The following is a 21,136-nucleotide window of genomic DNA, read 5'->3' on the forward strand; positions in this document are numbered from 1 at the left end:
AGATTGATTTCGATGACGGCGTTAGCTGTTAGCGTAGGGTCGCGCGAATGCTGTGGTCGTTCCGCGGAGTGTGCTGATTACTTTCTCTACACTGGGTTTATTTGCCTGGAGCTTGTACACGATGCCCCAGGGCTCCGTGTTCCCGTTCGACGTCACAAAATTTTGCCAGCTTTCCCGTTTCGCCCTCTTCACCTCGCTGCTCTAGTTCCGCAACGAAGTACGGTACTCCTGTAGTTTTTGGAGGCGGGAGGGTTCGTTTATCGTCTTCTGGAAGGCAAGCCTCTGCCTGTACACGGCCTTTTTGAGCTTAGTTAGCTCTATTGTTCACCACGGGTTGGACTTCCTAAATTTCCTTTTTCTTGGCATCGACGCGGTGCAGGCGTCAGTGATGACGGCTGTGAGCGTCTCTGCCATTCTACCTACATCTTCCGCCGACCCCAAACTCAGGACTTCGAGCCTCGACCGTGAGTGATCGGACAGGGCCTCCGAGAATCGCTCCCAATCCGCTCGACGAGTGTCGAACCGAGAGTTCGCTGCTCCCTGATTTCCCGTCGCGGCCCTAGGTGCCCGCAGCCGGATGTCGATGGCGTTATGATCGCTAGTCGCCCATTCGCTTCTTATTCTCCATTGTCTGATATATGGGGCCATGGAGGGGGATGCCAAGGTAACGTCGATGTATGACGATCCTGTTGGTGTCCAGAAGGTGGGCGGTTGACTAGCGTCGTTAGCTACAGTTAATCTAATCGCGGAGACTAATCTTTCTAACTGCGCTCCCCCCTCGTCTGTGCTATGCGGGCTCCACAGCGAGGATTGCGCGTTCGCGTCGACAGAAATTATTATTCTCTTCCCTCTCAATGCCAGGAGTACCGTCTCCAAGTGCTTGAGGTGCTTCTCTATCTCGTCTTGGTGTTGGAAATAATAAGACACCGCGTAGAAGGAGAAGCCGGGGGCCAGCACTTCCGCACATGCGGAGTGCGGGTTACTGAGCTGCGAGATAAATGTGACCTCAAAGTGAGGGTTGGGGATGGCGACAGCGGCCCACGGGGAGTGGGTTTTCACCGCCGCCACTCTCACTCCGGTCCCTAATCCGTTTACCCTATATCCTGCGCCTTGCTTGCTGACGTGTAGTTCCTGCAGGAGCAGGACTTCCAGCCCCTTTTGCGCTATAAGTTCCCTGACTTCGCCCGTTACTACAGCTGAACGTCGCATGTTCAGCTGTAGGATTCTAACTCCCGTGGCTGCATTCGCAATCGCGGGGCCGCGGTTTCGCGTCCCAACCCCAGTTGGGGGGTCGCGAGGGTTGGTTTTTCTAGTATTCCCTATATTCGTAGCGTCGCACCTTACGAGGTGGACGCGGACGGCACGAAGACCGATTCCGTCCAATCGTTTGCCCGAATCTAATCCTGTTGAGTTGCCTAGGTCGTTACCGATGTCCCTCCTAATCCTAGCGGTTAATTCCGCCACAGGGACCCCAGGGATGGGAGTCGCTGTGTCCGAGGCCCGAGCTTTATAATTTTTGTCTGGCATTATTGAGTTTTTCAAAATTTCTTCCCGCCTTCGTCCTTTCCCGTTCGTTTTCCGTTTTCGTGTCCGTTTGAATAGCATTGGTCATATGTGGATGTATGGCTTTCGGCTGGCGATTTTTCTTGTTCCTGTTCAGGGTTCCTTGTCAGACCCTTCCCGTTACTTGCTCTTTTTCTATTGTCTTCCGCTCCTTTTTGTTTTTGTCTTTCGCTCCCTTGGGCTCTTCCGACCTTTCGAACCCTTTGTTTTCTTCTGGGTGTTATTACCCAGTCGGGGCACTACTCCCCTTTTTTATTTTGGGCGTTATTTCCCTTTCTTTGTTTTTCTTTTATGGGCTCCACCCTGCCCATGGGCTCCCTCAGGCCCGTTATCACCTGGCCTAGGCCCTACAAACACTCTTGGCTCTGGGAGGTGAGGTCGCCGACCCTCAAGCGTAGACACACAGTGAGGCCCCAGTCCTTCGCAGTGGCAGCATTAGTTTCTCCCGAAGCAAGGAGGAACACAGATCTTTCTTCGGGGTACTCATAGCGGGATCCACGGAGAGGTCGCTGCTTACTAGCCATACACCCTTCGTCTGGCCGAGCAAACAACCGTTTGGCCCTTTAACTACGACCAGGAAAGGGATACATAGCAACTCCCGCCCCTATATAGGGACAGTTAGTGTAATCGTCAAACTGCGTCTCTAAGAGACGGGCCGTACCTAAGTCCTTGGTGGACCATACCGGCCGTTCTTGCGACTTTTGCCTGGTGTTCTGGCTCTACCTTCGTTCGTTATCGTATCAGGGGAAGACAACGTGCTACTCCCACTACCACCTCGAGTCCAACCCAATCCAGGCACTCTTACGGAGTAGTGTTAAAGTCTTTTATCTCCGCAAGAGGGGCTTCAGCCTGGCCCGAGGGGACGAACTCCGAAGGGTTCGCCCAACATGCCGTACATGGACGGAGCAGGACGAGTCCACGCTCCGTAGGCAGTTTCGTTCTCATGTCCTTCTCTTTGTCGTTCTCACAGATCGTGCGAATTTCGGGAACTCCTTGAAAAGCTGCTCAGACACCAGGCTGGCTTTGTCGATCGGCCACTGGAAGCCTTCTCGAATCGCCGCCTGGCGTAGGAGTTCCCTGTCCTCTACGTAACGCTGACAGTCGTAGAGGACGTGGTTTGGAGTTTCCTCCTCCCCACATTCGCACAACTCGTCGTCGACCAGGGCGAACGTCTTGAGCTTCGTACGGAAGTCTCCGTGTCCGCTCAAGATCTGCGCTACATCATGGTCGACTCTGATCCAGCTCGCTGAGAGTCGGTCTGATACCTCGCCGAAGTATTGGAAGGTTTCCCTACCCTTCGTCGAGGACGACCATCTCTGCTGCCACATCTCTAAAGTCGCCTCCCTCAGCCTTCTGCGAACTTGGGCTTCGGTGACGACTTCGTCAGCCAGTTCGGCCTGACTCACTTGATAGGTTCCATGTTGGAACCCGAGTTTCTTCCTGGCTTTGTACACGCAGCTGAACTCCGCTATCGCCAAGTCCACAGGTATCTCCCCGGCGATCACGGGGATCGCATCAGTGGAGACTGTCCTGTAGGCTTTGACGCAGCCAAGCAGAACATGCCTCTGCGCCCTGGTGAGCACTTTACTCGTCCCAGAGGTAAGGCGGTCTGCCCAGCCCGCGGCAGCATACGTGACGATTGGGACAAACAAGCCGCGGTACAAAGTACGCATCGTCCGATATCCCAATCCCCAGTTCGACTTAGCAATCCTTGCTAGCGCATTAAACGTTCGCAAGGACTTAGCATTCAAATACTCGACATGGGAATGGATACCCAGTCTAGAGTCAAAATGCACGCCAAGGTAACGCACAGAGTCCTTGACGGCAATATTCCGACCTCCTACTTTTATCACAGGTGGCCTCTCTCTGTCGAGAGAACCTTTCAAGAATAACATCTCGGTCTTGGTCGCAGACAGCGACAATTTCTGCTGGTCGCACCAGCGAGAAATGGTGTCCACAACCAATTGGCCATTGCTTTCTAGACCCTTCCTGCTGTTCGCGAAGATCAAGACAAGAAGGTCGTCTGCATAGGCGATAGGCTCGCAAGCGAGCCCGGCGTTCGATAAGAGCTGTAGAACCTCGTCGAAGACTAAGTTCCAACAGCTCGGACCAAGAATTGATCCCTGTGGGCAGCCCTTAGTGACTTTCTTCCGCACTGCACCGCGATCAGACACCATAGTCACCACGCGGCCGTCGAAGTAGTCGACCACCAATCTAAATAGGTTTTTTGGGTAGCCTCGCTTCCTCAACGCGTTGAGTATGCTTGGCCACCAGACATTATCAAAGGCCGCAGCAATGTCGAAGAGCAGACCCACGACGTACTTTTCCTCTCGACCGGACGCAAGCTCCCTCATCTTTACCACGGCATCAGTCGTGGATCGATGCGGCCTGAATCCGTATTGCCGATCGGAGGCGTAGTCGGGGTGCAAAAACGAACTAGCTAATCGCGTAGCGATTAGCTTCTCCAAGACTTTGCCTACGACCGAAAGCAAGCATATTGGTCTGTAGGACTTTATCTCCGTTTCAGGTTTCTCGGGTCCTTTAAGGATGGTAATGATGGACCCGACTTTCCATTCCACGGGAAAGACTCCGTGTGCCAGGCATCCGTTGTAGAGTCGGAGGAGCTCGCGTGAGATCGTATTAAACGAACGTTTTAGAATCTCCGGCTCGATCCGATCTAGGCCTGGACACTTGCCGCTCTTCAGTCGGTTGACCGCCGATCTGAGCTCCGAGAGGGTGAAGGGACTGGCGTCCTCACTCTCCGGCTCGATGGCAGCTTCCCTCCTGACTCGCGCATGATCCGGGGAGTCATTCGCGGGGCTATCGTCCGGAATTAACCCCTCCAGCAGCGCGGAAGCGGTGGAGTCCCAGTCTGTGGTGTAACCCTGGGCAGTGTTAAGATTTATATTTGAGATGACTGTGCTGGCTGTCATCTTCTGCCTCGTGATCTTATAAATGAGGCCCCAGGGTTCCTTGTTTCCCTGCTCGGTCACGAATGCACGCCAGCTGTGCGACCGAGCAGCTTTGATGGTGGCTTTGTAGGCCTTTCTCTGTTTGAGATACTCGGTCCTCTTGGCCGCCCTCTGCTCCTCTGAACATGCTGCGTTCTGCGAGGCTCGTCTAAGTTTATAGACTCGCCTCTTTTGCCTCGTCAGGTCGGCCGTCCACCATGGGACGGATTTTGAATGCCACTGCTTGGTTGGCATCGAGGAGTCGCACGCTTGGACGATCATTCTTTCGATCTCCTGTGCTAGATGTTCGACTTCCCCCTTATTGTTCAATGGATTGGGGGATATACTCCTCTTACTTTCCTGCAGCGCCTTGTCGAACTCGGGCCATTTTGCGCTTTGGAGTCGGAACCTTGGTAATAATCCGTTCCGGTTGGTGCTGCTGTTGCTACTAATTTCGGCAGCACCGTCCTCGGCGCAAAAACTCAAAGAAAACTCTATGACTCGGTGGTCGCTGGTCGTCAGGTCCTCGCGGACCTTCCAACCTCGCACCTTGTCGCAAATATCAGGTGTCGATAGTGTGACGTCGATGTATGACTGTCCACTAGGGCTGGAAAACGTCGGAGCGTTTCCAGCCTCGTTCAAGACAACCAAGCCATGGCTCACGATAAACTCTTCGAGTTTACGGCCTCTCACGTCCGTCTCCGCGCTGCCCCACTGGGCTGATTTTGCGTTAACGTCGGCAGAGATAATGACTCGGTTATGCTTAAGTGCGGAAAGAGCTCTCTCCAACCGCGCCAGACCTGATTCAACGTCATCGGAGCATTGAAAGTACTGGCTGATCAGGAAGAAGCTCCCAAACGAACCCGAGATGCTGACACAGGACAAATGCGTGTCGCACAAGTTAGAGACTTTGACCACGGTTAGATCCGGGTTTCTGACCGCTATTGCAGCCATCACCGGATCGCCTGCCGTGATCAGCCTCGTTCTCAAGCCTAGCCCGGGCACAGTACCCCGCCAGCTATATGGCTCTTGTGCAAGCAACACATCTACCCCTCGCCTATGCATCTCAGTCCGGACTTCGTCGGTCACGTTTCGGGCCCGCTGCATGTTATGCTGCATGACCCGTATGACTCTCGAGCGTCGCCGGTCGTTTGTACTATCCATTCGAGATTCAAATTATTCATGTCTAATGCGAGACATCTCCAAAACCAGCGCTTCCTGATAGGAGGCGCAGGCCGGGTCTCGCGACTTATGTTCAAATGGTCGCGCTCTGTCTTTACAGTTGGAGCAAACCGGAGGCTTGCTCTTCCTGTTACAGAGCGCATAACCGTGTCCTTTTTCGGCACAATGTCCGCAGACATCCTCTTTGAATTTGCAGCGCTTCGCCGTGTGCCCGAAGCGCTGGCACTTATAGCATCGGGTGACCTGTATGAAGTCCCGCACACGACAGGAACTCCACCCGAGGTACACCCGGTCCCCTCTCTGCGCCAGCCGCCGACGAATCTGCGGACTGACGGCCACTACCCAGTTGGCTGTCTCCGGGGTCTTGCCAGCCATGCGACTGACCCGAACACCCGAAGGCACATCCTTCTGGGACGCCTCAGAGAGGTTTTGCCTCCGAAGACTGGAGGCAATTTCCTCCTTGCCCATCCCTTTCGGAATGTCATAAATCAGGACCTCGGGGTCCCGTTTGCTGGGCAAGGAGACGGACAGTCCCGCACTCGCCAGCTTCTTATTCCCTACGAAGGCTTTTAGGTCCTCCTTGCGATCGGTTTCGACGACGATGCCACCGGAGTGGATGCGTCGAACCGATCTGACACGGATCGCCTCCTTCGCAGGTTTCACGATCGACAGAACAGCACTTTTGGTAGTCTCGCTGTTCTGTCCTTTGTCCTTCGGCGGGAAGATACGCACCACGTGCTGTGTCGGTGGTCTTCTCGCTTCCGGAGTAGCTGTACTGTTGACCTTAGCCACTTGGGCGTAGGTCAACTGCGCGGCATTGCAGACCGTCTTCGGGAGAGTTCCCTTGGACGGCCCAGGTCGCATCGCACTCATTACGGCAGGACGCGCTTTTAGGTTCGCCCTGACCGCGGCGAGTTGCCCTTCGACGAAGCTGTTCCGTTGGATCAGCTCCTGGAATAACCCGTTGAGTGCCTCAACCTCGGCTAGTATCTTCGACCCGGACTCCTCGTTGACTTTCGACGCGGGTCGGAAGCAAAAGGTCCGTATCTCGGATACTCGCCTGAAGGCTTCGTCTCTCACGAGATCGAGAGGCCGTACCTTGTGCCCGGAAACCGTCCCCTTCGATTTCCTGGCCTGGTTTGCTGCAGCTTTGCCAGTAGGTGCAACTGGCTTGGCACGCTTCGACTTTTTGGTGACGGTTTTCCAACCGTCACCTTCGGAGTCTTCAACACGCTCGGGTGCCGGTTGCACCTTCACGAGTGGCGTGTCTTTGACTCGTTCAATATTCTTAGGTTTCCCCTTTCCAGCCTTGCGGCTGGGGGAGTCCCCTGACTTGGGCGATATCCCCACGTTACCGGTGTCCGGCGTACCTTCTATCGTGGCCTCGGTTTTCACCGAGACCGCTCGCGTGGGTGTCACGCATCTCTCCAAGGTCACACGAGGATTGGCGATGTTGATCACCAACCCGGACCTTGTCTTTTTCGCAGACGCGGGAGGACTGACCGCTGCTGTTGCAGTCTCCGCGTCTGTGGCGACGGCTTCACTCCGAGTAGGAGCTGGACGCGCCGACTTCGAATGCTCTTTTTTTGTGATTTTGACTTTGTTTTTTAATTTTTCAGATCCCATATTTATGAGTATCTTTTTCCTCCGGTGCGCTCCCCGGCCACCACCGACCCTCACATTTTGGAACCCGCCAGCAGGCTGGGTTAGGGCTACGCACCGGATATAGTCTGCTGACAGGTCCGATTACTCAACCCAGCCCGCGTCCTCGCCCAGCAGAACCCACTCGCCGAAGCGTATGGTCGTTCCAAGCCGATTGACTGGACCAGGGCTGCTTTTCTCGTCCAGCCGCTAGCCGAAGCAGAGGCCAAAGGTACGTGTTGGGGACGTCTCACCCGCAGATCCCAGGATCCTCTTTTTCGACGACAAGGGTCGCCACGCACGGCAAACACGCGGGAGGCAAACACGTCGGAGAGGCTGCCTCTTCCTCTCCACCACACTTCGTTCAGTTCGCTGCGTTTTTAAGAACACGAGCTATCCAGCGGTACCTTCTTCGTGGAGGCTCAAGTGTGGCTAGGGCACGTTTGCCCCTTGCGGCCTGGGTTGCCCAGGTGGTTGGTTGCATCCCGATTTCTAAATCCAGCGGCATGTTACTTTGTGGCGTGCTCAGACAACGAAAAGGCGGCATTCCAGTTAGCTGGCTGAAGCCACAAGTGACAACTGCTCCCCGGTAGGAAGTAATACAGCATATACAATGCTGTACAAGAACACGCCACAGCCCGTATGCTTAATCAGAGGCCTCGCCATTATGCGAAGTACTACATGTACAACGCACTGACGGTCTCAAATGCCTTCATCGTCGACGCACCTATCGACTCGGCAGCAACAACAACCTTCGCGAGGACTAGTTCGGGGGTTGCCTCTCAACCCTGGGTGGCCAACAGACCGCCACCGCCCCTATATAGGGACATTTATTGTGAATCCGGCCACCACGAAAGTGGCGCGGATATGTTTCCTCGCCCATGGGGCATACACAACAATGGTTACCTACCCCCCGACGGAACACCTACGAGGGGTTCGAACGTGGGTAAATCGCCGCCTTCTCTCATCGTTCATTAGGCCGGGTACGGAAGACCCAGTCTTAATTCCGTGTCCGTGTAAGGAGTGTTCAAGTTTATTTTGAGTTGGGTAGGCCGTGCTACCTACTCCAACTGTGTTTATAGGTTATTTGGAGGGTTTTGCTTCGCCGCACAACCGCAGCGGTGGGCGCCCGCCACTGTGCTCCGCAGCGACGGCACTCTGCCACTTGTAATCACCCCCTTTGCCACACGACAGCAATGATAGTGCAGCGTGCTAGGTTGGCGAGTGACAGCTATTCTTTGCTCGTTGGTTGGGTACTAGGCGGCTGCCCATGGTTGGTGCCCGTCTAGGGTGGATGAGCAGATTGCTGTTGGCGTAGCAGAGCTTCGCCAGCTACGGTAGCGGGTGTCAAGCACCTCACGCAAGCACCGCGGCCGTTCAGCTCCACAAAACCGTGATGGGGAGGAATCTGTGATAGGGAAGGATGGGACTTGGCAGGGCGGGTGCCATAGCCCTTTTTGCCGCAAATACAGACTTGCGTTGCCCGGTCTCCGCCGCGTGGAGGCGGGGTTGGACTTTGGAGACCCCTATATAGGGACATTTTTTTTGTTTTTCATTTCACTGCTATTCATGTTATAGCTCGAGCTATTGCTCATGGCCATTTAGTGTCTCTTCTTTTTCTATTTTTGTTTCATGAATAAATATTTGGGTTTTATCTCATTAGTTCCTAAAATTTTTCCAGACATTTAGTTATTTTCTTTCCTGAATAGTTGTGTCATGAATTTTGTTAATTTTTCTTATTTTTTTGTAATTTTTATTGTTTTATTTTTTTTTCAGGTCTCTTTGCCGGCAAGTCAAAGATTTGCCGTTGCCCGTCCCTGCCCCGAGGAGGCGGACCTTCTACTTTCTTCTGGTAAGAGGTAAGTATTTCTTAATTCAAATATTTGTTTCGCGTATTCTGTAAATTTCCAAAATAATTCTTTTGTAGATATTAATTGTTCTTTTGTCATATTTATTGTTATTTCTGTATATCTATAGCTTTCGTATGCTTCACACTGATAAATTATATGGTCAACTGTTTCCTCACTCTCTTTACACGCTGGACCGATATTATGGTCAGATAATCCTCTCTTGTATAATGTACTAAAAATGGGTCCATATCCGGTAATTAAATAAACACAGTATTTTGAAGGTCTAAACCATTTGTTCTTTATGGTAAATTCAACGTCTCTAATAAAATTATAAGTATCTCTTCCATGGGGGTCGTTATCCCATCTGTTTTGCCATTCCCCTATAGTCATCTGATGTATCTTAACTGTTTCTTCTTCCATCCAGTCTAAACATGGCTCATTGTCTCCATTACTTTCTTGCTCCAATCCTTTCTCTCTGTATGAGTAACTCTTCCAAATAGTAGTTTTGTTTCTTTTAACTCTGGTAATCAGGCCTTGCTTAACTATTTCTAAATCTAGTGGTAAAGTTTCAGCAATCACCTGCATTGCCGCTGTAGAAGTGGTTCTGCAGGCTCTTGTAAGTAAAAGAAGTAGAGCTCTCTGAGTCGCCATAAGATTTCTTTTTACATAAGCGTTATTTAGTTTATCGTACCACAACACTGATCCATACTTTAAAATCGGAAGAGCCACAGCATTATATAGCGTTCTAACAATGTGATCTTTTATTCCCCATTTCTGGTTGATTATTCTTCTAATCATCATAATGAATTTTAGTATTTTTTGCCTAATATATTTGGAGCGTTCTATAAATGTACAGCTTCTACCTATGATCATGCCGAGGTACTTTATTTGGTCTACATACTTAATCTTGGTGTCATGAATTCTGATATTTGGCATACGACCTTTACTCAATTTTCCCTTCATCAGCATAGCCGACGATTTGTTTGATGAAATTTTTAATTTATGCGTTTTGCACCATTCTTCCAAAATTTGGGCCACTTTAACTGCATTTTCTTCTATTTCTTTTCTACTATTTCCCCTTATAATAAATATCAGATCATCGGCATATGCTGATATCTCAATATCACCATCCCGCATTTCCGATTCTACACTGTCCAACAAGGCATCCATGCTCCAATTCCATGCAGCAGGTCCCAGCACAGAACCCTGCGGGCACCCTTTTTTCATTTTGCGGTCAATTTTTATAAAGGTAGAAATCATTCTCATCTTTCTTTTTGCAAAATAATTCTGTACAATTTTTAGTAAGCATGAGCTAATTCCTGCCTCAATAAGTCTGTTATATATGGCCGGCCACCATAAATTATCAAAAGCTCCTTCAATATCAGCAAACAAGATCACAGCGTATTTCTTTTCAGTTATATTTAATTCAAATCTTAAGCGAATAAATGCGTCATCTGTGGATTTACCCTTCCTGTAACCATACTGTTTGCAATTTTCCATACCTTTCTCTTGATAAATAATGTTGATTCTATTAATTACTATACGTTCAAATATTTTCCCCATAACTGGGAGCAGAGCAATGGGCCTATATGAATTAATTAATTTTCTATCTTTTGTTTGATCTTTCAGAATTATTTTAATTTCAGCAATTTTCCACTCTTGTGGAAAGATTCCTCTTCTTAGGCAATTATTAAATAAATTTAGAATTATACTTTTATTAATTCGCTAAAGCTGATTAATAATTTCAATATTAAAGTTGTCCAAGCCAGGAGCTTTCTTCCGTTTTGTTTTCTTAATAGCTAGTCTTATTTCTTCTACAGTAATGTCTTGTTCCATATTACTGTTTTCGTATTTTTGTATCTTTTTCTTAATATTCTGTATTTCCAAAGATTCATTCGTGTCGTCAGAGCTAGGAACACATTTATTTAAAATTGCATCAATAGTTGCCACATAAGTCTTCGCCCTACTGCCAGAGGGTAGTAAAATTGCACTTAAAGGTGTTGGTATTTGAATTTTTTCTCTAATTATTTTATATACAATACTCCACGGGTCCTTGTTTGCTTCTACTTTAACAAAGTTATGCCACGTTTCTTTTTTACTTTTTCTTATGGCGGCCACGTTTCTTCATAATCGTCCAAAATTTCAATTAAACAAAGTCTACGAGCTCTTGATAATTGCTTTTTTGCTGCATTGAGTTTAGACCTTAAGTTACTTAGGTCTCTATTCCACCATGGAACAGCTCTCTGACATTTTCCCTGCCTGGGAATGGACTGAGTGCAGCACTTATTTAAAATTCTATTAAAACTTCGAACAGTTTTATTAGGTTCAGTTAGACTTAATTCTTGAAGTGTTTCATCCGTGAATTCTAGATTTATATGTTCTTCAAACTTATCCCAATTTGCCCTCTTCAAACAAAAGCCCTTTTCTCTCGTCCAGATTCTTCTTCGGAAGGCTATTTTTGCTATAGTAAACGTAATTAAATTATGGTCACTAGTGGTAATCTCAAGTTGTTGCATTTATCATATTGTTATTGACTAGAGTTAAATCTATATTTGTGTCTCCTCTTGTGGAAGAAAAAGTTGCAGGGTTATTTGGTTCATTTAGAATATACAGGTTATTTGAAACTATGAACTCCTCGATTAGCCCTCCTCGGTCATCTGTAATTTGAGAGTGCCACAATTGAGATTTAGCATTTGCGTCCATTGTAATTACTATATTAGAAGGGCTGTCAAGGTTGTGTATAATTTTTTCCATCTTTTTTAGGAAAGGTTCTATTGGCAGAGATGGTTGACAATAGACATTGATTATATATACATCAAAGTATTGGGTGGTTACTTCGAAGCACATTACATGTTCATCCTGATATACTATGTCCTGCAGGATTTGTGTGTGTGTGTGTGTATTCTATCTCCGTTCACTACTGCTGCCACCCAGGGAGATTCTCAACTGAGGGTTGAATAATTCTCATTCCTATAGAGTTATAACCTCTCACCTTGCCTTTAAAACTATAGGGCTCTTGAAGACAAAGAATATCTAAATTTTGTTCTTTTATTATCATCTCCAGGTTGGCAGCAGCAGCAATCGATCTTTGTGAATTTATCTGTCCTATTTTTATTGACATTTTAATCGGCTACGATAAAGTTCCACATTTCTTATATATTCCGGGCAATCCCTGCTTCGAACGCTGTGGTTAACGTCACGTCTCTTTTTATCCTTATACAATTTATACATTTCGGTTTTTCTTTTCCTGGACATTCATTTTTCATATGATCCTTTGATCCGCAAGTTTCACAGAGTTGATCAGGTACTCCACAGACCTTGGCTATATGACCACAGCCATGACATTTGTAACATCTAGTTACATTTATGTATTCTTTGATCTTATACGTACGCCAAAACATGAATATTCTGCCATTATCACCTAGGTTTTCAAGGTATTTTCCAGGTATTTGAACGATCCAATTAACTTTGTTGTCTTTTACTTTGAAGCTATGTACAAAACTTACCTCATTATGTAATTCTTGAGTTTCTTTTGTGGATATATTTCTAAAATTTTTGCATATAAAATCTTCCTTCAGTTCTTCAGATTTATAGTCCTTCTCTACATCATAAATTACAATAGACGGATTAATCTTTTTGGGACTTTCGATTTTTAGTCCAGCTGTTTCTAGATTGCTTGCCTTTATTAAATTAACATCCTCAATATCTTTAACCTCCATAACAACACCTCGGTTCCTCATCTGTCTCACATTTTTAACTTTTAGTTTAGTTCTTACATGGTTTAGTTTCTGCATTAAGTCAGACTTTATCTGTTCATTATTTCTTTTATCCTCTTCTTTTTCAGGTTTAATTAACAGAACTTGATATTTCTCTTTTCTAACTATTTTCTTTTCTTTTCCTTTCCCAGGTACCCCCGGAGCCAGCGCCTTTCCAGCTGCCGCCACAATCAGAGCATATGATGTTCTCTCAGGTATTTCTTTAACTTGTTGTATAGCTCTCAACTTTTCGTTTTCAATTATTTCTTTTTGCAATGCTGATTCAAGGACTAGCCATTTTTCTAGTATAAACCGTATCGAGGGTTTTACAATTTTGTTGGAATCATCAAATAGAAAATTCTCTAATTTCTCTCTTTCTTCTCTCACCATCTGTAAAGCTGTCCTTGGTTCATCATCTTTATCAAGTTCATGCGTTTTATCTTTGCTTTTCTTTCTTTTCTTCGGCACCTTCGATGTTCCAGGTTCCCTGAAGTCACTTCCATAAGACTGCACCGATGAAACGGAACTAGTTCTGGTAAGTGCTTGCATATCTTCTTCCTCTACCATTGTAGACTCCCTACTCTCGCTTTGTGAACGTTTCCGCTCCATAGTTTTGTGTTTGATTTTGTTTTTTAGATCCATAGTGGTTCCCACGAGTAGGGTCGGAAACTATGTCGACCCAGGCAGAGCCGCCATACCTGGGCAGGGCTATATACTACTGGAGGTCGCCAGGTATCCAGTAGTTGGTCGCTAGTGACTGGTGCACCCTCCAGCCACACCCCGATGCCATCGATCAGGGTGTACCCCATCACCGCGCACCATAGCTTAGGGTTAGGGATTTTTTAGAGAGGTTGCCATCCTCGCGGTCCGGCCGGTTAAGGCAAGACCCCCGGGCCCGTGAAACATGACCACGGGCTTACGGTATGAGGTTCAATTTTAGTCTGGCCTCTCACCTCAAGCCACTCCGGCTAGGTTAGACCTGCCAGGGAATCAAGTTCCCCACCGGCACAGCCTTGAGGATCATCGAGGCTCGCAAGCCCCCCCACCACGACAAGGTACGAACCACGGGGGGGGGGGGGGCTATATAGGGACATTTAGTGTGAATCCGGCCACCATGAAGGTGACGCGGATATGTTTCCTCGCCCGTTCGGGCATACACAACTAAGTTTCCATCTACTTCCAGCAGCCCCACGTTCAAGGGAAAGGGCCGAGGAAAAATCCGCACGTGCCATTGAGACGTTTACAATGGACGAGTTCTTTAGCCGTCAGCGAATTTCAGTTTCCTTCCATTTGCTGGCGCCCACGGGGAACCACGGGGAGGCGAACTCGTGACGCGACGCCTCGCGTCCACTAAACAAAGACCTAGGAAATCGGGATGGGTGTTGGAATGGGGATTTTTCCCGGCAGAAGGATGCGAATACCTGGAAGACCTTTTCCGACGACACGAAGTGTTGTGCCGCCTCAGGCCATTTCCAGCTTCCGCTAGGGGTGATGTCCCGCAGAGCCTCTCTCTGCGGATCGAAGTCTTTGCAGTCCTATATAGGGACATTTATTGTGAATCCGGCCACCACGAAAGTGGCGCGGATATGCTTCCTCGCCCGTCAGGGCATGCACAACGATGGCTACCTACCCCCCGACGCAACACCTACGAGGGATCCGAACGTAGGTAAATCGCCGCCTTCGCTGATCGTTCATTAGGCTGGGTACGGAAGACCCATTCTTAACTCCGTATCCGTGTAAGGAGTGTTCAAGTTTATTTTGAGTTGGATAGGCCGTGCTACCTACTCCAACTGTGTCTATAGGTTATTAGGAGGGTTTTGCTTCGCCGCCCGACCGCGGCGGCGGCACTCTGCCACATGTAATCACCCCCTTTTCCACACGACAGCAATGATTATGCAGATTGTCTAGTTGTAGCAACCTTTGCGAGGACAAAACCTTGGTGTTGTCTATTAAGTAAGCTGCAAAGTTAAAAAGTAGGTGCATCGAATCTTTTCAAGCCAACTCAAGCATTTATAGTATTGCAGAGTTAATGCAATTAATAAACTTATTTCTGAGGTTTTTCATAGTAGTGTTATTGGTTCAAACAGGTCTATGATTTATATTGGACAGTATTTATCACAGTTACTCTTGTGAAATGCTATCACGTATAAAAGCTGTGTATTTCGAATCAGCAATTTGGCACTACTACTGATTGTGATACTCTGTGTTGGTTTAAGTTGAAGTACAGAAAAGACTCGGTCAGGAAAGAAATTTTTCATTCCTATTTGAGAGAGGTCTCGTAAATGTATTTTTTTTTTTTAAAAAAAGACAGACATTGTAAATGTTTATTGTTTATATAACAATGCAATACATTTTTCGCAATATTTTAGGTCGTAACATTCCAATTTCAAAAGATCCTTCTCGCTAACGTTGTCTTTATGTGAAATGAAGTTATTTGCATAATCTGGGCTTGATCAAGTTTCGGAAATGCGTTCGATACTAGTTTCGAAATGACAATATTTTTTAAGTAAGTTTGATATTTTCGAATTTTGTGAACCTCATAGATTATTAAAAACATTATATTTTATTTAGGACAGTAATTTAAGTAGTTAGAATATTCAAAAATCTTATTTCTCTATAATCAGAAATAATAAATTTTTTTTTGATATAATTAATCAATTTAATGCGAATGAACACCTGGGACGAATTTTACTTCTGTATTCTATCGTATTCTATAGATGCTATTTTTATCGTTGCTATATAGGATGCTCTTTTCTACTCGTACGTTTCGAAATGTGGTTCTGATGTTTCCATGACACTCAGCAACTATCTGCTACCATCACGGAAGTTGTCGAGTTGTCTCATCGGATACAGATAACTACTTTGATTGTGGTAGGCTTCAGCGAGTTTCTTCGTGATTTGGTAGAATGACATCATCCATTGGTTCGTTGAATTCCAAGAAATTTCTGAGAATTTACCTTGTCTTGGTACTGGAATTTTAAAAGTCTAATGAACATTCGTTGATACGTAACACATTTGTGGCATTATTGTTAATTGTACCGTTATTTGTTAATTAAATTTAGATCTTACATGTGCAATTTTCAATTTGTTAGTGTGTAGTATACGTAGATTACCTCCAATTAGTATTTCTATTCGGCAAGATTTCTATAACTTTGTGTGGACCACTATATTGGTTACAAAATTGTCCTATTTTAGATTCTATCTTTCATAAGATAAATTAAATCTAATGGTTCATAAACTTCTTCAATTTGCAAATTTGAATTTTGTCGTTGTTTTCTATTTAACATTTCATCATAATTTTTAGGACTAGAATTTATTATATCGTTCGACGATAATAGTTCGACAGGGATTTCAGGTTGTGACGGTGCTTCTTGAGCTTCGGGAGTTGGGATACGTAGATTATCTTCTCTTTGAAGCAAGGACGTTTCTTCCATCCTTGTCCTTTTTCGTACTGGATCGAATATCGGCGAGATCTCTGACGAGACAGAAGATGCTTACCATTTTCCTAATAACGGTTTGTATCTTGAATATCCATCGTTCGTTGTCTCTAGGTCGATATCGTCGTCTTCTTTTTTCCTAACTACGTCTCGGATTCAAGAGTCTTCTGCTGTTGTCGATGGTATAGTTTCCTTTTTATTTTCTACAATCGTCGGTTGTATAGATAAGCACATTTTTGGTGGTTTTCTCGATAGAGCATCTGCATTAACGTTGGCTTTGCCCTTTTTATATTCTATCTCGTACTCATATTCCGCTAATTTCAACTTCCATTTCCACAGTCTGGATATAGGATCTTTAATCGAGTGTAGCCATATTAAAGGTTTATGATCTGTGATGATTCTAAATTTTTTTTTGTCCATACAAATACGGTCGAAAATATGAAATACAATACACAATAGTTAAGTATTCTTTCTCTATGGTAGAGTATTTTTGTTCTGCAAAATTTAATACGCGAGAGGTGCATGCACACACACACACACACACACACACACACACAATAGACAACTTTCCAACAGTTCCTTGACTAAGTATTCTTGCAATGGCAAATCTTGTTGCGTCGGTTTTTAAATTAAAAGGTTCATTGAAATTTGGGTATTGCAATATGGGTTTTGAAATAAGTGCTTCTTTAAGTGTATGAAATGATCGTCCCGGGTGTTCCGACCATATATATTTATTATCCTTTTTCAGTAAATCAGTGAGTGGCTTTGCTATTGCTGAAAATTTCGGAATGAGTCGTCTATAGTATCTGGCTAATCCTAAGAACTGTTTTTATTTGCGCTTGGTTTATGGGTGTTGATTTCCTTTTCAGTATCGAATCGATATTGGTAAAGATAATTTCCAAATGAAATTTGTTGTTTCCAATCGCTTTAACTTGTTTAACACTTTTCGACATTGCGAGTTCCGAATTTATAAAAATAATCGTTGAATCAAATTATAAATTTGACTCCTGTATTCTCTACTCGGGCACTCTGGGTTTTAGAATAATCGAAGCGAAATACAAAATGGTATCGAAGACGCTAAGTGAAGCTACACGTGCACGACAACGTATATGATTTTTATTCGTTTTACCTACAATGAATCGATGCCCCAATAGAAAATACGTGATCAATCGTTATATTTAAAATGTAGAAATGAGAATGACTATTGTGTGATTCTTCATCAATACAAACATGTAAATTAGAATAATTATGCAAACCACGTTTCACGAATTCAGGTTAGAAATATGTATTATAATATTACGCGAATCGCTTACAACGACGTGAGGAAACGAAGTGTGTAGAAAATGTCCGACGCTCCTGCGTCGATGCTCTAGTAATTTTCGTAGTTACTATTTATAAATGATTTAACTTAACATTATATGACGCCATTATTTTCGAACTTGATCGATTATAATATACTAATTATTATTTATAATAACAATTTCTTAATTAGATTTGTTTTCATATCAACAACTGCACATACCAGTGTGAAATTATAAAATATATAAGGAGGTAAGATAGAATTAAACTATGTTTCTTTTAAACAGGATGACAAATTTCGCTTTACTCTTATTAACAATGGTGTTAATGCCTACGCCCGATTTCGTTAAATAAACTAATTTCCGTTTTTGGATGTCTGTATTCTCGTCGATTGGACGAATCGGATGATAGATATATTATATTGTTTCTCCGGTGAATGTCTGTCTTTGTCGGATGCATTGAAATGTCGTGGGTGCTGTGGGTTGGGAAGGGAGGGGTGGTGGAGGGACGGTAAAAGGAGTTCGTTGTTATGTTTGTTGTACTTTGTCGAACTTGTAGCTCCTGCAGTGGTTTTTGCAGTTGGTGATGTGGAGATCTTCAATGTTGAGTGTTCTGTTAAGCAGAGAGAGTATACAAGATCTGTGTGTATGGGTTATAACTGCTGCAGTTTGTGGACATCGTGCGGTGAGTGGCGGTGGTGCTGTGAGCGAAATCGATACTGCAGTAGTGGAGTGTTCTGGTAAGCTGAAGCGAGGTAGAAGCTCCGGTGAGTGTTGACTTGGGAGTGCTGCAATTTGACTGTAAGTGTTGGCTGCGGGTAGCAGAGCATGTGAAAAAATATAACCAGGAATGGTAAAGGTGGTGAACTGGTCAAGCCAAGTTTCAGAGATTAGGACTACGTGTATATGTAGGACGGAGTTGGCGTTCCAAATTATTTTTTTGAAGAATTTAATTAGTCTGGTGTGGAGAGAACTTGAAGATAGTCTTGGAGATTTTCCGCGTTGGAGTTGGATGTGCGAAATAACTTGTTGAAATGAGTGATGGTGAATTACACGAGCTGAATATTAGATAATTGTTTGAGTTCTTGAACGACGGAAACCAAGTTAGAGAGATCATTTAAATCTGCGGAATTGTTGAGAATATTGGAATTAGTAGGTAGAGCTGAGGTGGGCGTTGGGAAGAAGCTTGCCGAGCGGCGGATGTTATCTGAGCGTATTGTAGGTAATTATTAGGCAAATTTATTATTCGAAGATTTAAATGTGTTTGTTTGATAAAGGCTTGGTGTGAACATTTTCCAACATCGGTTTCCCTTTTGTCAAAACGAATAAACATCGTAATGTATAACGCAATCTTCTTATTGATCGCATCCCACAGCTAACACGACGCAATGCATTCTACAGTTCATTCTGCAGTATGATACGTGATGAGAAGGATGATGGGGTTGTCCGGTGGCAGATAGACCAGGACGACAAAAGAGTTCGACCTGAGGAGCATGATGCAGGCGTGAGTCCCCAATGTATGCCATACCGGGAACGACATCCACTTTTTTCCTTGATATTTCCATGAAGTTGAAACATTTAGGGGTGACTCCATATGGTTTTGAATAATCTTTGGAGAGATGAGGTCCTGCTCATTTAACACATGCCGGGGGTAGGCGTTTGAGTATTTAATGAGACAGCAGGCTGTGGGATTTATTCCTTGCAAAATAATTTGTTGGATTATTTTCTCGGGAGTGCAGTTTGGAAGACCTTTGAGTACCATTGCTATTGCTCTTTCGTTCTCGACCCAGCGTTTAGGCCTGTAGTAAGGAAGTCTTTTGTATACACGCCATGCACAACATGTTTGTTCTATGATTGGCTTCTCACTCTCTTTGTTTTCTTCGTTATTCATAGTGCGCACGGGTCTCCCAGCAGAAGTCAGCGAAGAGCTGGAAGGCCTTTGGGGATGACACGAAGTATTGTGCCGCCTCTGGCCATTTCCAGCTTTCGCTAGGGGTGATGTCAGAGATGATGAAATTAATAAAAATTTAAAACGTATTTTGTATTTTTAACTCCACCTCTCCCTCCACTACCTCCTCTCCTTCCTCTCCCTCGTCCTCCTCCAACTTTTTTTCGAAGCCTCCTTTTTCGGGGGCCATATATGTCCGCCTTCAGTAATTTTTTCACTTCTCTCTGTAACGTAAAAGCATATATTATTATTACAATTTATTATTATACACCGAAAGTATTTTACATTTACCTACATTGGCAGCCACCAAATCGACTATCGAGGGCTTTGTGGTCCCCCGAGCTAATTTACCCAGAATAGTCTTCCACTGCGACTGTAACGTAGAAGTAGAATTAAAAGTATATATTATAAATATACATTTTTTATTGTACATATATATTGCATATACTTACAGCTTTGCCGCAATTGTAGGCCAGAGCGATTTCCCTTTCTCTGGCCAGAGCATCGTCGATCGTCCCCTCCGCATTGCCGCTGCTGCTTCCGGCATCAACGGCGTTGTCGGAAACGGCGTTTGCTGCAACGCCAGAGGTGTTGCCTTCCACCTTCCAACCCGCGAACCTGTTGAGTCACGAAAATCTTCCCGACGATCGTTTCCCGGTTAAACAACCACCGCCCTCGACACCTCGACCATCTTATTCTCGTTCCGTTGAATCTAACGATACGCGTACGTCGCGAAGATTGCGAGCATTTCAGATTCTTACGAATCAACCGTCGCCCGTTGGGTCAGGTGATGGGCGATGGTGACAAAGTGCTCGAACAACGGACAAAAGAGGGAGCTGTTGACGACGACCCGCGATCGCGACAAATTTTCGTTACACACCGGATCCGTTTGGTCGGATTCGATCCGAGTACACATCAAATTTCGTAATAGTTTTATATATTCGCACCAATTACTGGCTATTTCCCGCCATCGGTTATTTCCTAGAGACATTCGGCGTCTCCGTGGAAAGCGGTTTTAAGGTTAGGTGGCACAGGATCGACCCTTTTCGCGATTGCTCGAGCGAATTTTCAACCTACTCGTTCGAATCGCTGCGCCGATAAATGCATTCTCGTACCAACGTTATCCCGGCGTTATCGGATCGAAGGTCAAACGCGGAATCTAGCTCGTAGACGCGTTATCGTCGATCAAGGAACTTCAAACCGGACGAGCGACAGACGAGGAGAGAGTGGTGGACGTTGGTTCGAGATAAAGACATAAAAAGCGTGCGCGGTAACCGAGAGGGAGAAAAATAGATCGAAGAGATGGAGGCGCGCGAGAAAATCGCCTGCTCGAGGCTGTGACTGTTACGGAAAAAAGGAAACGGGATTGAAAGTATAGGGCGTTAGCCTATAGCGGTATGCGCGCACGTGTATGTGTACGCAACGAGTAATAATGCGATTAACGCGACATTGAAGCCTGATACTCGCTACGATATGAAACTGCAGCGAATCGATTAACGTTCAAATGAGTC

The 21,136-nt window shown here is 45.6% G+C and overlaps 1 protein-coding gene across 1 annotated transcript; it reads left to right on the forward strand.

The window, feature by feature from the left end:
* The first annotated feature begins 1,854 nt into the window (after positions 1-1,854).
* Positions 1,855-19,714, forward strand: LOC143261981 (uncharacterized). The gene is made up of 6 exons (XM_076528007.1): positions 1,855-1,968; positions 7,526-7,569; positions 9,114-9,196; positions 13,095-13,157; positions 13,425-13,477; positions 13,579-19,714. The coding sequence occupies exons 1-5, from the start codon at positions 1,855-1,857 to the stop codon at positions 13,445-13,447; spliced, it is 327 nt and encodes a 108-aa protein (XP_076384122.1). The 3' UTR covers positions 13,448-13,477; positions 13,579-19,714.
* Positions 19,715-21,136: the final 1,422 nt, after the last annotated feature.

This window comes from Megalopta genalis, unplaced genomic scaffold (genome assembly GCF_051020955.1).
Source record: "Megalopta genalis isolate 19385.01 unplaced genomic scaffold, iyMegGena1_principal scaffold0077, whole genome shotgun sequence".
Lineage (NCBI taxonomy): Eukaryota > Metazoa > Arthropoda > Insecta > Hymenoptera > Halictidae > Megalopta > Megalopta genalis.